The 19,312-nt window shown below is 40.4% G+C and overlaps 1 protein-coding gene across 3 annotated transcripts in view; it reads left to right on the top strand.

Moving 5' to 3' along the window:
* Positions 1-19,312, top strand: part of rgs7a (regulator of G protein signaling 7a) — a 52,343-nt gene that overhangs the window by 31,949 nt on the left and 1,082 nt on the right. For all 3 annotated transcript variants that reach the window (XM_084020655.1, XM_084020654.1, XM_084020656.1), the window contains 14 exons: positions 2,411-2,461; positions 11,363-11,469; positions 12,562-12,613; positions 13,449-13,513; positions 13,846-13,922; positions 14,143-14,224; positions 15,078-15,152; positions 15,312-15,410; positions 15,695-15,756; positions 16,162-16,272; positions 16,387-16,512; positions 17,722-17,908; positions 18,120-18,209; positions 19,241-19,277. In XM_084020655.1, the coding sequence (XP_083876781.1) occupies positions 2,411-2,461; positions 11,363-11,469; positions 12,562-12,613; positions 13,449-13,513; positions 13,846-13,922; positions 14,143-14,224; positions 15,078-15,152; positions 15,312-15,410; positions 15,695-15,756; positions 16,162-16,272; positions 16,387-16,512; positions 17,722-17,908; positions 18,120-18,209; positions 19,241-19,261 (1,205 nt within the window). In that variant the 3' untranslated portion in view covers positions 19,262-19,277. The remainder of the gene's footprint in view (positions 1-2,410; positions 2,462-11,362; positions 11,470-12,561; positions 12,614-13,448; positions 13,514-13,845; positions 13,923-14,142; positions 14,225-15,077; positions 15,153-15,311; positions 15,411-15,694; positions 15,757-16,161; positions 16,273-16,386; positions 16,513-17,721; positions 17,909-18,119; positions 18,210-19,240; positions 19,278-19,312) is intronic.

The following is a 19,312-nucleotide window of genomic DNA, read 5'->3' on the forward strand; positions in this document are numbered from 1 at the left end:
TTATACAATAAATACAGCCATCAAACGTTTACACGGTTATGTCTGTGGGAATATGACAGCATTGCAACAGATGGCTTATTTGTTTTGCACCAAACCTATATACAGTACATACCGATAACCAATACTTACACTTTATCCTTATGTCTAAAAACTCAGCATTACAATAATGTTTGTCAAAATGCATGCAATATCTATCAAGATCGCATCATTGTGGATAAAAAGAGACGTTGACTTCAAGCTACCCCCAAAGCACCAAGTCCCCAGGCGGTTTCTACAGCTGCGACAAAGACAAAGTCCCTCTGCAGCGTCCCCTCTGTGAACGCTGCCCCTTCATCCGTGTTCATTGGAGCACTCGGCCAAGCTGTGAGCACAATAGTCGGGGATGTAACCCAGGTTGCTGCAGAGGGTTTTTCCTCTGCACCACTTTTAATAAAAACACATTGATTTTTCCAATTGTCAATTTATTCGCTTGTTGAAGTAACAGCACTTGCTCTCAAACGACTGCTGACAGAAGCGGTGCATCTACGTAGAGTCCATAATCAATACGTAGCTTAAATAAAAACTAAACGGCTGCAAATGTGGAGGTTTTTCCTCATTTTACTGGTGAGCCAAGTTTTAAAAGCTTATTTTACACTGGCACTCAAACGGTATGTGCTTTCATTTGTTAGTCACATATTTCATGAGTATATATAAATAACATATACTTGGACTGTTAAGCCCTATAGGTACATGAGTGTGTCTCCTTTGAGTGTGTTGTTACAGGGGGTATTTGTGGTTTTTGTTATGTAAGGTATTCATTCCTTAAACTGAACAACAGAACTAGCTTAGAAACCACTATCAGAATCAGAATCAGAATCAGAATTCCTTTATTGTCCCTCAACGGGGAAATTTGTTTGCCACAGCAGCCAAAGGACAGTATGTTACAAAGAACACAATAGTAATAATAACAATAGCAAAAATTTACAATATAAATTATAAAAAATGTAGAAAATAGAATAGAAATAGAGTAGACTTGTTATATACATATAAACATGATATTGTACAAAAATTACCAGCAGTGAATTTTGTTTTTATATACAGATGATTACCATGTACGGTATATTGTAGTATTTCTCATATTTTCCTCATCATATCAGTTCTCCTTTCATTCTCTGTTGCATACGGAGCGTAGATTTGATTATTTTTGTGGGCATAGTTTTGTCTTCAATTCATATTCTACTAATAGGGTTTTTACAACCTCTAAATATTATTTTCATTCATACAACATTTTTCTGCTTAATATGTTGACCTATTCATTTTCAGCTGTGCATGTTACTTTTTGCTGCAGCAATTATCCAATATTTGCCATCATTGGGATCAATCATTTTTGACACACACACACACACACACACACACACACACACACACACACACACACACACACACACACACACACACACACACACACACACACACACCGTCTATGAGCATGATATTAATCAATTCCGAGAACAGCCTTGTTAGAGGATTACCTTACACATCTCATTTAAGCTCTCTTAGAAAGTGGGTCAGCTTTGATAGTGTGAAACTGGGGTTGTATTAAATATGTTAATCCGTGGAGAATCTGGTTATGGGGGCGCGAAAAAAAAGCAAGGAGGTGCAGTAAAGACAAAACACAGACAGACGGAAAGATAGCTTGATGGACAGAGAGACGGCCACAGGGACCGATTGTCTCACTGCATGAATTCCCTCATGTCTCCATTTCACACCTTTTATTCCTGCCTTGTGCAGCTCTCGTCTCCTCACAATACCTTCACCTGCTCAGCATGACGGACAGTAATAATAGCTTGGAAAATATATATTTAGCCAAAGTGCCAAAGTCACGTGTTCTGGTGGGGTGTGAAAATGCCCAGGGCCCGGAGGATACTGTTTTTTTTTTCCTGAGATGTGAACATGATTCAGTTGCATTCTCAGATGGAGATGAATTGCAAAATGACATCCACCGCGTAAAAAGTTTGATGTTCAAACAGAAAAATGACGAAGTAATCTCTAGACTTTTACTCAAAAATCATCCGTTTCAGAAGTATCTTTCATTGTTGTCTGCTCAGCCAAATTGTGTTGTTGCTGAACACAGTGGATGCTTCATTATATCATTGAATCTCTCCAGTCATTTATATTAATGGTCTACATCCAAAGAGCGCTGGCTTGGGGAGGGTGTCAGAAGAGAAAAATTAGGTATTAGATGGCCTATTACACACCCACATGGTGTAAGGGAAGAGGGATTTGTATGCACTGTGCTTATGAGGGGAGGTGGGTAGGGTTAAGGAAGTCATTGTTTTCCATTTCATTTGCATCTATATGCAAAAAAGGTGTTCCAGCACACCGAATCTATTAAATATCAGTGATTCATATTTTCTTTTTCTCGTTTCAGGTTCTGATATTGTACAGTGGATGATCAAGAATCTGGACATCGAAGATCAAGGTAAAACAGCTGATGATGATGTAGATTTGATGTAGTGCGATGCTGAGTTGCAGGGGGGTGGGTGGGGGTTGGGTGCGTAGGGATAGACGTGAGGCAATGTGAAACATGAAATAGACAAATGTGGGTTTTATAATACAACCGAACGCTAGTTATTGTAGCTGGCTGCTGGGCTGCAGTAGTGGACGTGACACACAGCTCATGGAGGCAATTCATTTCAAACCCTGAACATAAGCCACAGACGTGAGAACAAAGGTTTAGATTTGATGTTACTCAAACTTTCTGAGGACATCAGTATCTCCGACGTGTGGGAAAAAGGCTCCTTGTAGCAAACTCTAGAAATTGCTCAAAAATCAAGCAACATACTTCCTGTTTACATCACCCGGACATCCTCCAGAGGAGGGGCCGCGGCCCACAGTAAGACCTGAAGCCAGAGAAGAATGGTGTGAGATGTAGATCATCTAATTAATTATAATGCGATTCTCATAGAAATAATGAATGCTAATGCTGATCTACGGACTAAATTGTAGCATTACATTGTTAGTTGTTTTTCTATAATGCCAAGCTTACTGATTATTATCAGGGTAACTGATAATAATAAAGTGTCTTACATTTTTTTTTAATGTTTCCTTTAAAGAGGAGCACTAAATCATTGACCAATTTGCACTGTTACTTGTGTGTATATATGTATACACCAACTCATAAATTATATTTTATATCCCCTCTCTCTCAAGTTCACAGTTCTGCATGTTTCTTTCATCTGTCTGTGTGCCCCTGAGCTATGCAGACACTGCAAGTCTTCTTCTTACTCTTTTTTTCTTATTTCAATTTTATGTTGTACATTATTATTTTATTTCAGTGAGATGTGCATATCATTGTACATAGAATGACTCAAAAGTGGGCAGGTTTAACTGTGATAAATGTGGAAAATTAAAACTGGTAGTTTCCTCACATTTAATATGGTGATAAAAGAAATATAGCTAACAATTTGGAAAACATATTTCCTGAGTTTTAAGTGTTTGTGTGTACGGTAGATGTGTGTTTTTTGGATGTTGGAGTGTTTGTGTATGGGTGAACATCCCATAATTTATCTGCTCTAGTCTGTGCCTCAGTATTCTTTGAACAGCTACTTCATAATTCATCATCAACTCACAATTCCCCTGCGTGCTATTTCATTTGTACACAAGGATCTCCCTGTCTTTTTCTACGTTCGTCAATTGTGCGCTTGCATCAGAAAGGCGAACACTTATTTACGTGAATGTGTTTGGTTTTGAGGGCACAGGGAAGCAGTTGGATCAGGACCGAACACATCTCTGCAATGTCTGAGATCAGTTGAACCTTCCAGAGAGCAACGACTGTTCCTGTGTTTCTCTTTTCATTTACATTGAGAAACTTGTTCACATGAAATGCAGTTTCAGACAGTAAGATTATGCGACTGACATCATGTCATGAAAATGTTCTTCCATAATGGTGTCGATCAAAATGGTCCTAGAACTGCAATTTTACAACAGTGAAGGGTCTGAAAACATGTGTCAACAAAGCAGATGTTTGCCCTGCAGTGGTGAACAGAGTGTTAAAACTAAGCGACTCAAGCACAGAACAACTCCTGGAGGGACTGACAAACACAGCAAAGTGAAATGCAATTAATTTGGCTCACAGCACGATAGCAGCATGTTTATTATGTATAGCAGATTAGCTTATATCAAAGTTGACTGGGGATTGAGAGCTTTTTTGCTAAATAACTGCCACAGATAATACTGACACACTCCAGATGAACTCATTATCATCTTATTTTGCAATCTCTCCAATTCTATTTGATTAGCCAATGCAAATAACTTCCTCTGATGTAACTCTCAAAAGTTTTAGGTGTCCTTTGGGACATTTTAACAGAAGTTTGTGCACATGTATCTGCACTCTTTGCCATGATACTTGCATTACAATTCAGACCATTACAGATCATTATCAAAACAAATGTGAAGCGGATCTTTGCCTTGTGTTACTCATGCTAGTTTGACCGCAGGATCGGTTGTGTTTATTTGAGTCTTGCCTCCATGTAGACACCGACAATGAGTCATAAATCATGGCTGAAATAACTACTATTTCTGTCTACGTCGGGTAATCAAATGCCGTCCTGTATAAGTTCATGACATCACCCAGAGGTGCTCAGTGAATTTCATTAAGCTGTGAAAAGCAAGCCACACGTCAGCAGTATGTGCACAAATCAAACAATTTTGCTGTGATTTAATTGTAATAAACAGATAAAATGGATGCAGAAATAAATACATAATGACAACAATTTGTAGAAAAAAAAAATAATCATGGTTTATTAAGTCTGTCTTCAAGACGATTAATGGCCAACTGTAGCTTAAAATGTTGCTGCTGCAAGAGATTGTGGAACAGCATTATCTTCTTTGCTTTGGTAACGGACGACCCACTGTACTCCATGCTGCAGGAGATAAGACAGGAAGCTCTGAAGCACCTTTCCTTAGCATTTGGAGAATTCGACTTGCTCTTATCACGACAGCCATTTACAGTCCCAGTGAAACGGTAGTTAGAACTTCTTTGGCTGTTATTATGGTTTTAATTATTTGACGACTCATCCTGAGCTCAGGGGTGCTAAAAAACAATCCAAGACTGACCTACAGATAAATGGATAGATAAATAAAAAATAAAAAAATTCACCAGGACAGAACAACAACAAGCTGCCAGTGAGTGTGTTCCCAGTGTGTGTTAATAAGGGTGTGAATTGCATATGAAAGAGCACCTAATCTGCTCAGTGGAACACCAGGGAACGGTAAAATGATCTGTGTGGTAAGAGGTCAGCGTGGAGAGGGTGCATACTGTTCTGTGTAATGGTCCATGGTCTTGTCCTTCATCTGGAGATCATATGTTCACTGCTCTGGCATATAAAAGATTGTTACTTCCTTAAAAAGAAAAATCTGGATTTATAAAACAGAGTCAGTATGCTTTTACCGGTCTCCTTAATAGTTCAGATGCACATTTGATTTGATCATCTATCTCCTCTTCCATAGCTGATTAAAACCAGTGTTATGGCTGTCAAAATGAATGAATGAATTATTTAAATGCATTTATTTCACACTGTTGGCTCTCTGGATGGGACGATCGTGTAGAAAAAACAAAACAAAGACGGAACAGTCAATAAAAATGGAGGCTCATAAAACTACTCCGATTCATGCGCACCTGATCCCACTGCAGCAACGTGACATTAACCTCCCACCGTTGAGCCTAATAAGCCGACCAGCAGCAACAATGACAAACAAACATGTTAAGTCATCATTTATCAGCGGCTGCATTATGTAGCTAAACAGACAGTCTAGTGAGTCTCCACCATATCAGTTAATTTAGCCGCCGATGTACTACAGCCATTACCACATCATGCAGCGAGTGTCTGGTGGAGGGGGGGAGAGAGAGAGACAGAGAGAGAATGAAGTAATTGGTAATTACAGCTGCAAGCTTACAGCTGCCCTGAAGTTAGCAACAACTCTGGCTCAGCTACACTTAAGGTGGGCTGACCTTTAATGTGGACCAGCACTGTTATATCTATTTCTTTTTTAAGTGACAGCACCGTTACAAATGGTAAATAATTGTCATTAATCCACAGCCACCCTGTGATTCATCCGATTTAAATGTTCAATAATTTGACAGCCCTAGTTTAGAACATACACTGATCAATCCGTCCATTTCAGAAGCACAAGTGATGTGAATCAATTTCACCTGAGTTGGTGCAAATAAAAGTAACAGCAGGTGCAATGGAGAGGCAAAAGCAAGACAACCCCCAAAAGGGGAATGGTTTTGATGTGGTGGCCAGAGATTATCGCCCTGGGTGTCCTGGGAAGAGATTCCCCGGGACACCGTCTGCCGACTCATCAGGAGCATCCCAGACAAAGCCGCCAAATATACCGCAGGAGCCAAATATACCACCGGGTGTTATAATAACAAAATAAATGTGTGATAAAATGATGTTTTCCAGTGAAATGCAGTGGAATAAAAGTATTAAGTAACCAAACATTTAAAAAAAGCTCAAGTAAAGTACGTCGCTGTGCTTCTCCAAACGGCACATACTGTACAGTGCAAACAATATCAATCAAACTATAACTATGAATACAGAATTGCTTCTGTTGTCTTTAAATAAAGCTCAGCTGGAAGAATACTCCCACACTCCACTTGGCAGGGCTCCAAACTGCTGGATGTTTGGCACAGAACTGGTAATATGATGAAATCACAGGGTGTTTTCCCCCCGGACTCCGAGGCTGACCTGTCTTGACTACTTGTCTAATTCCAGTCCAAGGTTTAGTCAGCTATAAAGCTTATAGAAAACTCTGCAATATGCTAAATGGAGGAGAGAAGCTCCCTTGCTAAGAGAAATCGATCTTTGCCAGACTGCTACGAGAAACGCAACAACAAAAGCATCTTGTTTAATGTTTTACTCATCCCACGGGAAAAAACCCTCCATCACAGTGTGATATTGGATGTTATTTCTATGGACCCATCTGAAAGAGTACTATTGTACTTAAGTAAAAGGTACTTTATTAAAGAAATTTAGTCAAGTAAATGTAATGTTAAAAAAGGAGGTCACTTAAAATGCACTCTGCATAAACGTGACATCAATACATTTTAAGGGGGATGATGAGATACGATATTACTTTAAAATTAGAAAACAAAAATAGCTTACACAAGTGGAACAAGAGGCCACTCTGCATGCATCAATTATAAATATATGGCCGCCTTGCTCAGTGTGGCCTTACCAGAATTAACATTTAGACAATAAAAAAAAGGTAATACGCTATATGGACACAACAGACAGAATATATCCCCCAAACAGAAAACATTGGCGTGACATAAACTCCAAACACACACAGTATATGGGGAGGGACGCATGTATAGAAGCAACGAAGTGGTTAAGCAGAGTTTTAGCTTACTCACCTGTCTGAGGCGCTGGCAAGTCCGCTACGGGTTTAAGCGGTCCACTCTGCCCTCTAGTATCCGGTCCACTCTGCCCCTCTAGTCCCAGTATCCGGTCCACTCTGCCTCTCTGGTCCCAGTATCCGGTCCACTCTGCCTCTCTGGTCCCAGTATCCGGTCCACTGTGCCTCTCTAGTCCCAGTATCCGGTCCACTCTGCCTCTCTGTCCTTACACACTGGTGGTAAAAGTTCCTCGGTCACTTCTATGGAATAAACCACAAGCATGCTTGCATACATTTAGCATGTTAGCCAGACCCTGTGCGACCCCTAGCAGTGTCGTAAATACGACTTCATGACTTCATGTCGTATTTTACCACAATTCCGATACCACGTGAAGGCAGCATTAAATCCGATGCCATCTTTTTTTATTTATTTATGTTTTAAATACGCCGAGGTACAGCGATACTTAATGTAAAAGCACCACAGGTGTGATCCTTAAAGGAGTCATCACCTGGAAATCGCAATTTCTCTTGTTAAAACATGCATATCTGTGTTTGACCTCAGTTGAAACTTGCCTGAAAGGCTGGAGTTTGAAAGTGGCGCCGTTTTTTCGCTTCTGCTCTTTTTCCGAACAGGAATAGCACACAAGGGTGTGCATTCCTAAAGCACGAGATTTTGATTCTGCGCCTTCGGTGACGTCACCGTGGCGGCTACTTGCATAAGCCCACCCCTCTTTCACCACCCAACCCCGCCCCGTCCGCTACCTGAAATCGCCGAAGCGCCGCCATTATGTTTTGGAGTCTGCATGCAGGCAAGCCCCCCCGGCTCTGTCCTTCCTGCGGCGAATCAACGCGCGCCTCATTACATATTATACAATGCACATCCGGACCAGTCAAAACCTCGCGCGTAATCTCGCGTGATAAAATCGCGGTACGAAAAAGGGTCAGAACAAGCTCAATGTTTGATTAAATTTTTTTTTTTTTTTTCTAATAAGTTTTACGAATTGATCCAAAGCGATCCAAGGGGGGCTGGATACGTATAAAACCAGGTGATGACTCCTTTAATCCTTAATTTGCGTGTGAGGTGGCCCCGCCGCGTCACGCAGAATTTCCGGAGCGTCACCTCCGTGGAGCTCCGCCCCCTCTCCGGACGCAGACGCAATTGCAGCTTCTTCTCCGCAGCAGCTCTGCTTTATCTATTTGATTTTTGGACTTTTCTGCGTGACTTTTGTATTACTCTGTGCTCGTTACTTCATACATAGGTGACTACTTAAGTAAAAGTAAAAATACTGTTCCTACAAAAAAAGAAAATGACTGTTACAGTAGCAAGTACATGTAAATTGTTACACCCACCCCTTCTGTACACTGAAAGAAATTAAATCTTTGTCCTGGATATTAAATTAGCATCTGCTGCTCAGCGTCATCTAATTTTAAGTATCTGCCTTTTAACTTGTGCTGGATGATCCTTAATTTTCAAATTAGCAAAACCCCAGGCCGTGCAGGCAATGCAGTGTCAGGATTGCTTTGGGGATTTAGAGAAATCAGTTGCTGTGTGTGGGAATGATATTCAACATTCATCTTTAATATTGCATCAGAAAAAAAACGTCAGCTTCATTTCAGCGAGATCTGAACGGATCTGGTTGAAGAATAAGCAGATGACGTACAGAAGCCCAGTCTTGTTGACAGATAAAGACTCTTTCTTCTTTTGACTTTATAACACAGCACAACACGATATTAATATACAATAAATTATACAGTACATACACAGGTGGTATAATATCGCTGTAAGAAATAGTGCAGTGGATAAGGAAGAAGACGTGTGTTTATAAGAAAACAGGTTTAAATTACTTATGAGTCATCATTTATTAATAAATGGTGCTCAGTCACTCACACACACAGTCACTCACACACACAGACACACACACACACACACACACACACACACACACACACACACACACACACACACACATCAGCATCCTGACCTCTCAAAGCTGTCACAGTCACCTCAGTGCTAAAGGAAAAGCTAATCTATATTTATCACACACGCGCACACACACACACACACACACACACACACACACGTACACCCATGTTGATATATGTGTGTGTGTGTATGTGTGTGTTTTAGAGAGCAAGAGAGCAGAGATGTGAATATTTGATGTAAGCATATAAGCTCCTGTTAAAGCATTCATAACTCTGCCTATTTAGGCCGTCAAGCATTTTAACCTTTGCATCTGTTTGCTCATTAGTGTGTCATGATCACAGATTGCCGCTAGACTCCTTGACACCCTTTACACCGAAATAATAAATGATCAAAGTGCACAGCACAAATAAAAATGGCTGTAAGAAACAAGATGAAAATAACCTAATTTCTTGACCGTTAACGGCCACAAAAGCAAGTTTGACAGAGAATCTGCGACACATTACACTTGAATAATAGATGTTGACACCATGAAGGGGTTGCAGGTTGACAACGGCAGGGGGTAATTGGTGGCAGATGGGACACACAGTTGATGATAATTACATGTTTTTCATTATCCGGTGGTTTTAAATCAGGGAGAGTCAACCATGTGCTGTTGAGCACCAGAGAGAAGCAGGTTTCTGTCACGACTCACTGATATAGTGGACCCAAATAAAGCTCAACAGCCTAGACTGAAAGAAAGTGAACAAAATGTATGAACACAAAGAAATCAATCTCAAAAATCCAGTGAGGGAAGAGGGTGTGGCTGGGGCATGGACGGGCACCGGCAGGAAAAAAAGGGTCACGAAGACAAAAAGTTAAGGCACCAAAATCACAAAAACAAAAGTTAGGCCTACTCCAAAAAACTAGGACGCAGAGATTTCACAAGAATTAGTTTTTTGTGATAAGAATCTGGCGATGAGAGAGAGAGAGAGAGCCAAACACAGATATACATAGCAGCCCACAACAGGCCAACAGTCGCAGTCCAACCAAGCATCACACCAGGTGATTTGACTGATGAGCTCCACCTCTCCGGCTGAAGGTGGGCTAATCAGCGGGACCTCCTGCTGTGCTCTTTGGTTGGATCTGAGACCTACTTATCCTGTCAAAGTGACATCAGAGACTAATATACTGTTTTTTATAAATGTTATTCTTCCTACTTCCTCTGTAGCTTTTAGCTTTATTCTCATTTTATCTGCCTTGTCTGATTTTATTTCCTTTGGAACATTGGCAATGATATGCTGTAGTTTCTGGCAACGATATGTTGTGGTTTCTGTCTTTCGACAAATGACAATGACAATGACAAAAAGTCTGCTAAATGCCCTCAATGTAAATGTTAAGAAAGGTGCTCTATAAATAAAGTTTATTATTATCATTTATTAGAGCAGCAGCTCCTAATTCAGGTCCCGTTGTTCAATATAGCCATTTTGTCAGCAATGATTTTCTACCGGGGTATGAAAGGTGAAAAATGTTAATTAACTTCTGTGACAAAAATAAAACCAGCATGGTGGCTCAGGATCTGTGATGAAGAACTATTGATTGGATAATCAGACAATCTTCTACTATTGAAGGAGATCACGAAGCAGGTTTATCTTTTAATACCTCAATATAAACTGAATAAAGAGCATTTAAAGAGGATACATTCTAATTTATATTGAAGTATGTCCTTAGTTTGACATTGTGGAACATGTGCTCTTTTGTTTTTTGGTGGAGAGTTCCTTGATGACATCAGTTTATTAAGTATAAGGCTATAGCAAGCAGTCAGTTAGATAGCACAAAGACACATTTTGGCAGTTTCCTTCTAAAACATTAATTCAAAGCATAAAACAGCCATAATACCTGCATGACAGTTGACAGTGTTGTTAAATGAAACTTGTGAAAGACATTCCTTCCTGCCCACATGCTGATACATGTGTGAATGTTCTATATACGTGGAATTAACGTTGTATGTCCTTACTGACCCAAAGAACAAGAATACACCATGTTGTAAATTGAAATTTATGTCTGTGTTCCCCCCAGTGGAAGCTCTTCACCTAGGAACTCTGATGGCTGCACATGGTTACTTCTTCCCCATCTCAGACCACGTCCTCACTCTCAAAGATGACGGCACTTTCTATAGGTTTCAGGTAGGATTACCATCAGTAATGCTCTGATTCCTCTGATTCTGCTGCAGTCAGCACTCGGATTGCCATTTACTAAGCGATAGTTATACACATACATATACATACAAACATATATACATACATATGTATGCAATTGTCCCACTGGAGCGTGCAAATATATCATAGAAGAAACAAAACAAAATGAAGCAGTTGATCACTCTCGGCTGCAAGAGTAGTGAGAATACGGTGGTCATGATGGTATAAAACAGTCAATAAAATATAGAGTCATTAAAATGCATTTTCAAAAAGAACCACGAGAGGTACTGGAGTCCACGGTCATTAATGGGCACCAAAGACTGACGGCTGATTAGCTGTGGAGAGGCAGACAGCATGCACACTCTCAGGCATGGACAGACACAACTGGATACAAAAACAAATACAATACTGTATTGTCATCGCGATATAGATCTACTGAAGCTCTTTCTTTGCTGTTGAAAATAAAGTACAAAAATCACTTCACACAAGACAAATGTCCAACTCTGATAGCTGCCGTGATGCTAAATCTTTTGAAGTGTGTTATGCTGTAGTATAAATGGTGATTAGGAGTTGCTGTGTAATTCTTAGGTTCATGAAGAAAGAAGAGGAAATAAACACACATCACTCCGAATGCCAATATGGGATTGACAGTTTTAGTGATGTTGCATCCAGCAAGCCCCCCCTGAAGTGTGCAGCACAGAACTAAAGAGTGTAAATCAATGTAAATGAATCCCTTAGGCTGTTTATGTTGTTAGCAGACTTTACTTTGCTCTTAACGTGTTATCGGTTTTCATTTGAAGCCAGTCCGGTCCATATGGGCTAATGCTGCCTGAGGAGGGTCAAGATTGGTGCTGGTGTCTGCTCTCAGTGCTCGCTGAAAGGAGCTTATGTGCTTTCCACATTATGCCGAGCCCATTATACCACAAAATATTTTATTGCAACAGATGCGGCGATGCGCCTACCTCGCATAACAATACACACTTTGACTAAAAACACCATGTGATTAGGTGTACGTTGTCAATGTAGTACGGTTTCTTTTAGTTCTTGTTTCTTAATGACCTGTTTTTTTTTCGCCTTCAGACTCCATACTTTTGGCCATCAAACTGCTGGGAACCAGAAAACACAGACTATGGTGAGAGAGCTGTTCTCTTGTGGTCTAATTCTTGCTTTGTGCCTCGTGCACTACTCCAGAGGTTAATGATGCAGACTGTTGTGTAGTACATTTGTCCAGTGTTAGCACCAGAGATTCAAACACACATGGTGCTCATGCAGTATGAGGATGGCGGGTGTAAACATACGATCACATTTGTTGGTTTTTGGTACTTGGCTCACAGTTAGAATCAGTTACATTGCAGTTGGCCTGCAATGATGGTGTGCTTTTATTTCTTATTTCTACTTTCCTCAGTCAATGGCTTCAGTCACTTTCTCTGACCGATACAGACTGATTACAGTGATGGAAACCAGGTTTTTATGGTGATACAGAGATGAGCTTTTCATTGTTTACAAAGGAGTGGTGTTAAACATTTCATAACGCCAAAAATGGTTCACGCTTTGCAGGTCTTTCATTTACTGTTTGAGTCGAAGAAGAGGGGGGGGGGGGCTAACGCTCGCTGCGGGAAGGATAATCCTGCGAGTGTTCCCGGAAGTTAGAGTGTCTCAGATGTAGCAACTGACTCACATGAATGATGCCCATTCATGAAAATAGTGTGATGGCATAATGAAGCTGCCGCATAATGGTCAGTTAACAAAGGGATGATAATAGGAAACGAAGACATCCAAAGTCACACACACTGTGACATGCACTCAGACGACCATGCAGACTCAGTCGACCTTTGTGATTTGCAGGCCAGTTTAAATGTGCAGTTGAGAGGATTAAATGATTAAATGCAAGGCCACTTAGGGCTGTTAAAACCAGGCTGAGTCCCCGTCCTCCCTGTATTACCCATCTCTCTGTCTCTGTCTCCCAGCTGTTTACCTCTGCAAAAGAACAATGCAAAATAAAGCACGTCTGGAGCTTGCAGACTATGAAGCGGTAAGTGAAAGAGGTCTTTCAGTGTCAGCACTCCCCTTTTTTTCGCAAATCTCTTCTGCTTTCAGCTCTCAGGCCTTTTGTTCTTACTGACACTGAAAACATTTGCTTTTTTTTGTGTGTGCCTCTGCATCATTTCTAACTTTCCTTTCACCAAAGCTATAAAATGAATCAGCGGGTTAGTTATACTCAGGGTCTTTTCTTTTGTACGTGAGCAGGGATCATTAAAGATGGTATCCAGCCGTGCACTGTACACAGCATGCACAGTAAACATAATCAGCCCAGATCACTCAAAAGCCCTTTTTGGCCTTTATTGTTCTTTGTTTTACTTGCAGGAGAGCTTAGCAAGGCTACAGAGAGCTTTCGCCAGGAAATGGGAGTTCATTTTTATGCAAGCAGAAGCACAAGCGAAGTAGGTTTCTATAAGAACCACACACGCATTGAGTGAGTCCTCTTACACCCTCATTCTGACATGATTTCACTTAATGGTTTTGCCTGTAATTTTTCCAGCACACAACTTCACACAGACGAGCTGCACATTAAACATGATGGAGTAAAATGCCTCATACGTGTGTTAGATGAAGCCAAATGTGTGTGAAAATCAGCTCTGAACTGAACTTTTTGTTCCCCAGAGTGGATAAGAAAAGAGACAAAATTGAGAGGAAAATTCTCGACAGTCAGGAAAGAGCATTCTGGGACGTGCACAGACCAGTGGTGAGTGAAATTACTGATGTTGTCAACATTGTCACCTTTGTTGTTAGTGATATCATCGCTGACATTATCGACATCACCTTTAACTGTTCCTAAAAAAGTATGAAATAATCATTTCACACTGATCACGCTCTATCATAAACACAGCATCTAAATTACATCCTGTACATGTGATATATCATGTACACATATACTTAATCATATTTATACATGAGCTACACATGACTGGTGTAAAAGAGGTGAACTTCTAATTCTCCATCCCTCCATACACATAAAATGCCACGTCAATAACTGTCACAATACATCAGCTTCACTGCCGCTCTTTACCTTGTTCATACACACTTGCTTAGCATTAGCATTTATTTCCCCCCTGAGGTTCAGGGGTCTCGTCTGCTGAATTTCTCTGAAAGCTGCTGCTCCATGCTTAATTGGAAAATAAGTTAAATATATGCGTCCTCGGAGCAACATAATCAATATTAATTCAAATTTCACAGTGACGCTGTCAAGCTACTTAGCTCTGTTCTTTTGGAAGAGACCTAGATTAGACCACTTGTTCAATCAGCCAGAATTTGCACACTATTTCCCGCTGGTTTACTTGTTTTGCTAGAATTGGCACATTTCATGTTTAATTAACTGGCATCTGACACATTGTCCTGGAGACTTCTCGGAATCACTTCACATCTCCGCTCAGCATATTGGATTTTATTACCTCAAACTCATATCGCGCTGGAGAAATTGTACCTTCCCCATTCGTGGCGTCACGCTCGAGGGCAAAGCATAAACAGCTGAAGTTGAATAATTAAATTTAAGCTGAATTAACAAAATTATACGGCTTTCTCTTCGCTCTTCCTCACAGCCTGGATGTGTGAATACAACGGAAGTCGACATAAAGAAGTCGTCCAGAATGAAAAACCCCCACAAAACCAGAAAGGTACAGTCCATCCTCTCACTCATGTACCTTTCTTTTAAGGTCAGGGTTGATAACGCAGGCATGAACAGGCATTTATTGTACCTTGCTATGCTTGTCAGCAGTTATAAGGCTACAACTATTGATAGTCCCATTTTATCTGTGTGTGTGTTGTCGTCTCAGTCTGTGTACGGGCTGCAGAATGATATCCGTACCCACAGCCCAACCCACACCCCCGCCCCAGAGGCCAAGCAGCCTACAGAAGAAGAACTGCAGGAACAGGTTAGACCTGCAGGTGGCACTCTACTATTAGAAATAGGATCTTTCATCATTTGAAGTCAATGTTAGTCAAATTGTAGCTATGGTTCTTATTTTGATCTGTAACTCTATAGTTATATCAACATGTTAATAAAATGTGATGCGTACATAACATAATATTATAATGAGTACAAAGTGAGATAATCAAAATGCCATGCAGTGGGTGTATAAATATACCTGCAAACCAACAGCTCCTTGTGAATTTGTCCAGACTGATGTATGCTAATTGTTCCCCGCTGTGGTTTCAGATCACCTTTTGGCAACTGCAATTAGACAGGCATCGACTGAAAATGTCGAAAGTGGCGGAGAGGTGAGCAATGTTCTTTGAGTCTTTATTCAGTTTGGCCATCGATCTGTTTATTGAGCCTTTAAACGGCCTTACATGGCGTGGAATTAAAAGCTCCAATGACCTTGGAGAGTGATTGAACCCAAACTGTGCCTTCAGTTGGCGTCAGCGCTGATGATACTGGATACTGGAGTGGCACATAAAGTGTTGATTTGTCTTTTCCTCCACCGAAGAGAGAGGTGCACTCAGCAAGAATGGGGATGTCACTTCACTGATTCCATTAATTAAACCTTACAAATAGACATTCATAATCACTCACAAAAAGGTAGAGAATGGAGTGGAATTTTGCCAGATGTGATAATTACCAGTGATACAAATTACAGTCAGTCACATGCTTTCCTTGTTTCTCCTCAAAAACAAAAAACACAGTTTGTTGGCCTACACAGAGCAGTACATCGAATACGACCCCTTCCTCACGCCTCCAGATCCGTCCAACCCCTGGATCTCAGATGATGCCACACTTTGGGAGCTTGAAGCCAGGTGGGTGCAGGCCTCCAGAGAAAGAGCAAAATAGATATTTAAATGGATGCATTGGTTGACAAGTTTTTAAATGTGTTTTGTTGCACACTTACATTTTTGTGTTTGCTCCCCCAGTAAGGAGCCAGGCCAGCAGAGGGTAAAGAGGTGGGCCTTTGGCATCGATGAGGTTCTCAAAGATCCGGTGGGGAGAGAGCAGTTCCTCAAGTTCCTGGAGTCTGAGTTCAGCTCAGAGAATCTCAGGTACTGCCCTTAAAAACATTGTGTTGCCACAAATTCGTCCTTTGGAGGTTCGACCTAACCATACAGCCTCAATCAGTGTTGTTGACTACATAAATATGAACTATAATCACATGCACCTAAATAAAAAAACATTTCTGTTTCCCAGCTTTGGGCTGTTTTACTCCTGTGTTATCTCCACGGTGATGCAAACTAATCATTTACATCAGAATAAAGTAGCATAAAATCAAAAATAATGTAGTACCTTCAGTACACTGGCTGTCAATCAATATAGCTGGTGATTAGCATGATTAAAATGAGCACACACATACAAGAGACTGTGGAGGATTTAACACACTCTTTCCTGCCCTCCACACACACACACACACACACACACACACACACACGTAATATACTGTATGAATATTCCCACATGGATAGATTGGAATAATATAATTCTGTGGTCCTCTGATGATTACAGACCTGATCAATAATATCTCCCTCTAATGGGTAATTACTCTCTGGACACACAACTATGGGAAGCTATGACTGTTATTGCTGGGCTTCTTGCTTCTTCCATGTCTAAGAAATAACCTACATTTGAACTGTTTTAATGAAAGCGAGGGGAGCTGCTAAATGCAACGTTACTCTGCACTACTGTAGCCGTGGCTAGAATAACACAGGTGGGAAGGAATATTATGTTAATTGGTTTATTCATGGTAACAGGAATACTGCAGAGTATCAAAGATGCATGCACACTGCTCAATATGAATAGAGCAACATACTGTGCTGGATAGCTCCCCTGCTCCCTCTGATGGTGCATGCCTGCATTGTTTCTGCCCAAAGCTGGCAATGTGGTCAGATTAATTGAATTGTAATTTAATATCTTAGTCAGTTGAGTATCGTATTAACTCTCCAACAAATGTATCACTTACAAGAAGCACGGTGCTATTAATAGACCTATAACCCTGTAAACCTTCAGTTGTTTTTTATAATAAAACGTGTTTCCCGGTGCTGTAACTGTCCACTATTGAAGCTGTATCTGCTGCAGTGTCCCTAAAGCAAACACTGACAGTTATTTCTACTTCTCACCATGTATTTATTTTCTTCTCTGTATAGCAAGTTGATGGACACAATTCCTTAATTTAATTGTGCAAAAATGGAAAGGGATGCTTTTAAATGATTGGAGATTATTTTCTTATCTTATTGTTTTACCATAACTTTGGTCTGTAGGTTCTGGCTAGCGGTCCAGGAACTGAAGAAACGTCCCATCAGAGAAGTTCCAACCCGGGTTCAGGAGATCTGGCAGGAGTTTCTGGCCCCTGGAGCACCAAGTGCCATCAACGTGGACTCCAAGAGCTACGACAAAACCACCCAGAATGTCAAAGATCCTGGACGTTATGCCTTTGAGGATGCACAGGTACAAATGCTGCAAACACATAAAAGCACATCCATCCAACGCATTTCTAACTGAGGATCTACACTGCACATAAGAAATAGAAAAGTTTAGCTATTGAATGGGAAGTTGCTTGTGATCTGAAACAACGTGATACAACAGTAACAACTTCCCTTGGATTCAGCGTTACCTGTGCTTTTCTACATTATTTTCACATGATCCGTTTCTACAATAGGAACACATCTACAAGTTGATGAAGAGTGATTCTTACAGCCGTTTCATCCGCTCCAGTGCCTACCAGGAGTTATTACAGGCCAAGAAGAAGGTAAAAAAAAAAAACGAGTGACTCAATAAACGTCTTAGTTTGAAAATATTAACAAGATGAAGAAAACTACATGCAGATACATTCTGAGTCTTCAGCAACGCTGAAACCTGCTCTCTTCGCACCCACGCTCACGCCTTTTCAAAGTCTGTTAGATCACACTTTAAGCCCATTCCCAGTAATCCGTTAGCATGTGCAAATATAGTTGCTGCTGCTCTCACCTGAGGTGACGTATTCTGCTACAGGGGCAGTGTTGATTTAATTCTGCTCAGGAAGTGTATACAGATCTTTTTGACCACTAAGGGGCACAACATCATTGTGGATTTAGAACATGAGCATCCCACTAGCATCCCACTAGTGCTGTGTTTTTGTTCCTTTTAGTTGTGCTTTGGTCTCCTCCGACTCTTAAGGTGCAGAGTTGGATGTGGATTTGGCACTTCAAGGAAGTCCTTGAAATTACATGCAGTCATTTTTGTTAATACCAATAATATAGCATAATGAAGGTGCAAAACCAGATCAAACTAAAGAAGGTGTCAAACAAAATGGAACCTGCATGCCAGCAATACTAATGAAGGGCAGAACACAACGTAGTTACAGCTTTAGGTGTGGATGATGGAGTCAAAACCATTATGAATAAAACACAGAGGCTCTCCTAACATGATGAATCATTCTGAATTACACAGGTATATTTATGTAACATGCTCTATTTCATGTCTCCTGCACAGCCTGCAATAAAGAAGATTTAGCTATTTTAGCAATTTTTTTTCTGTTAAAATATCATGTGAATGCAATTCTTTATAATGATAGCATACCCTTTCTCTATCCGTCTATTTTAAAAAGTAGAGACTGAACTGAATTTGCTGCTCTTGTCTATCTGGCTTTTAAACACACACACACACACACACACACACAATATATATATATATATATATATATATATATATATATATATATATATATATATATATATATATATATATATATCATTTATTCATGGTAAAATTACTTCACTTAACGTGTTTTTGTCCCCACAGAAAAGTAAGAACTTGTTCTGAAGGCTCTTGCTTCCAGGTAACGCCCAATACTAAATGATACACTGTTAGACC

The sequence above is a fragment of the Eutrigla gurnardus genome (genome assembly GCF_963514095.1).
Source record: "Eutrigla gurnardus genome assembly, chromosome: 11".
NCBI classification, from domain to species: Eukaryota; Metazoa; Chordata; class Actinopteri; order Perciformes; family Triglidae; genus Eutrigla; species Eutrigla gurnardus.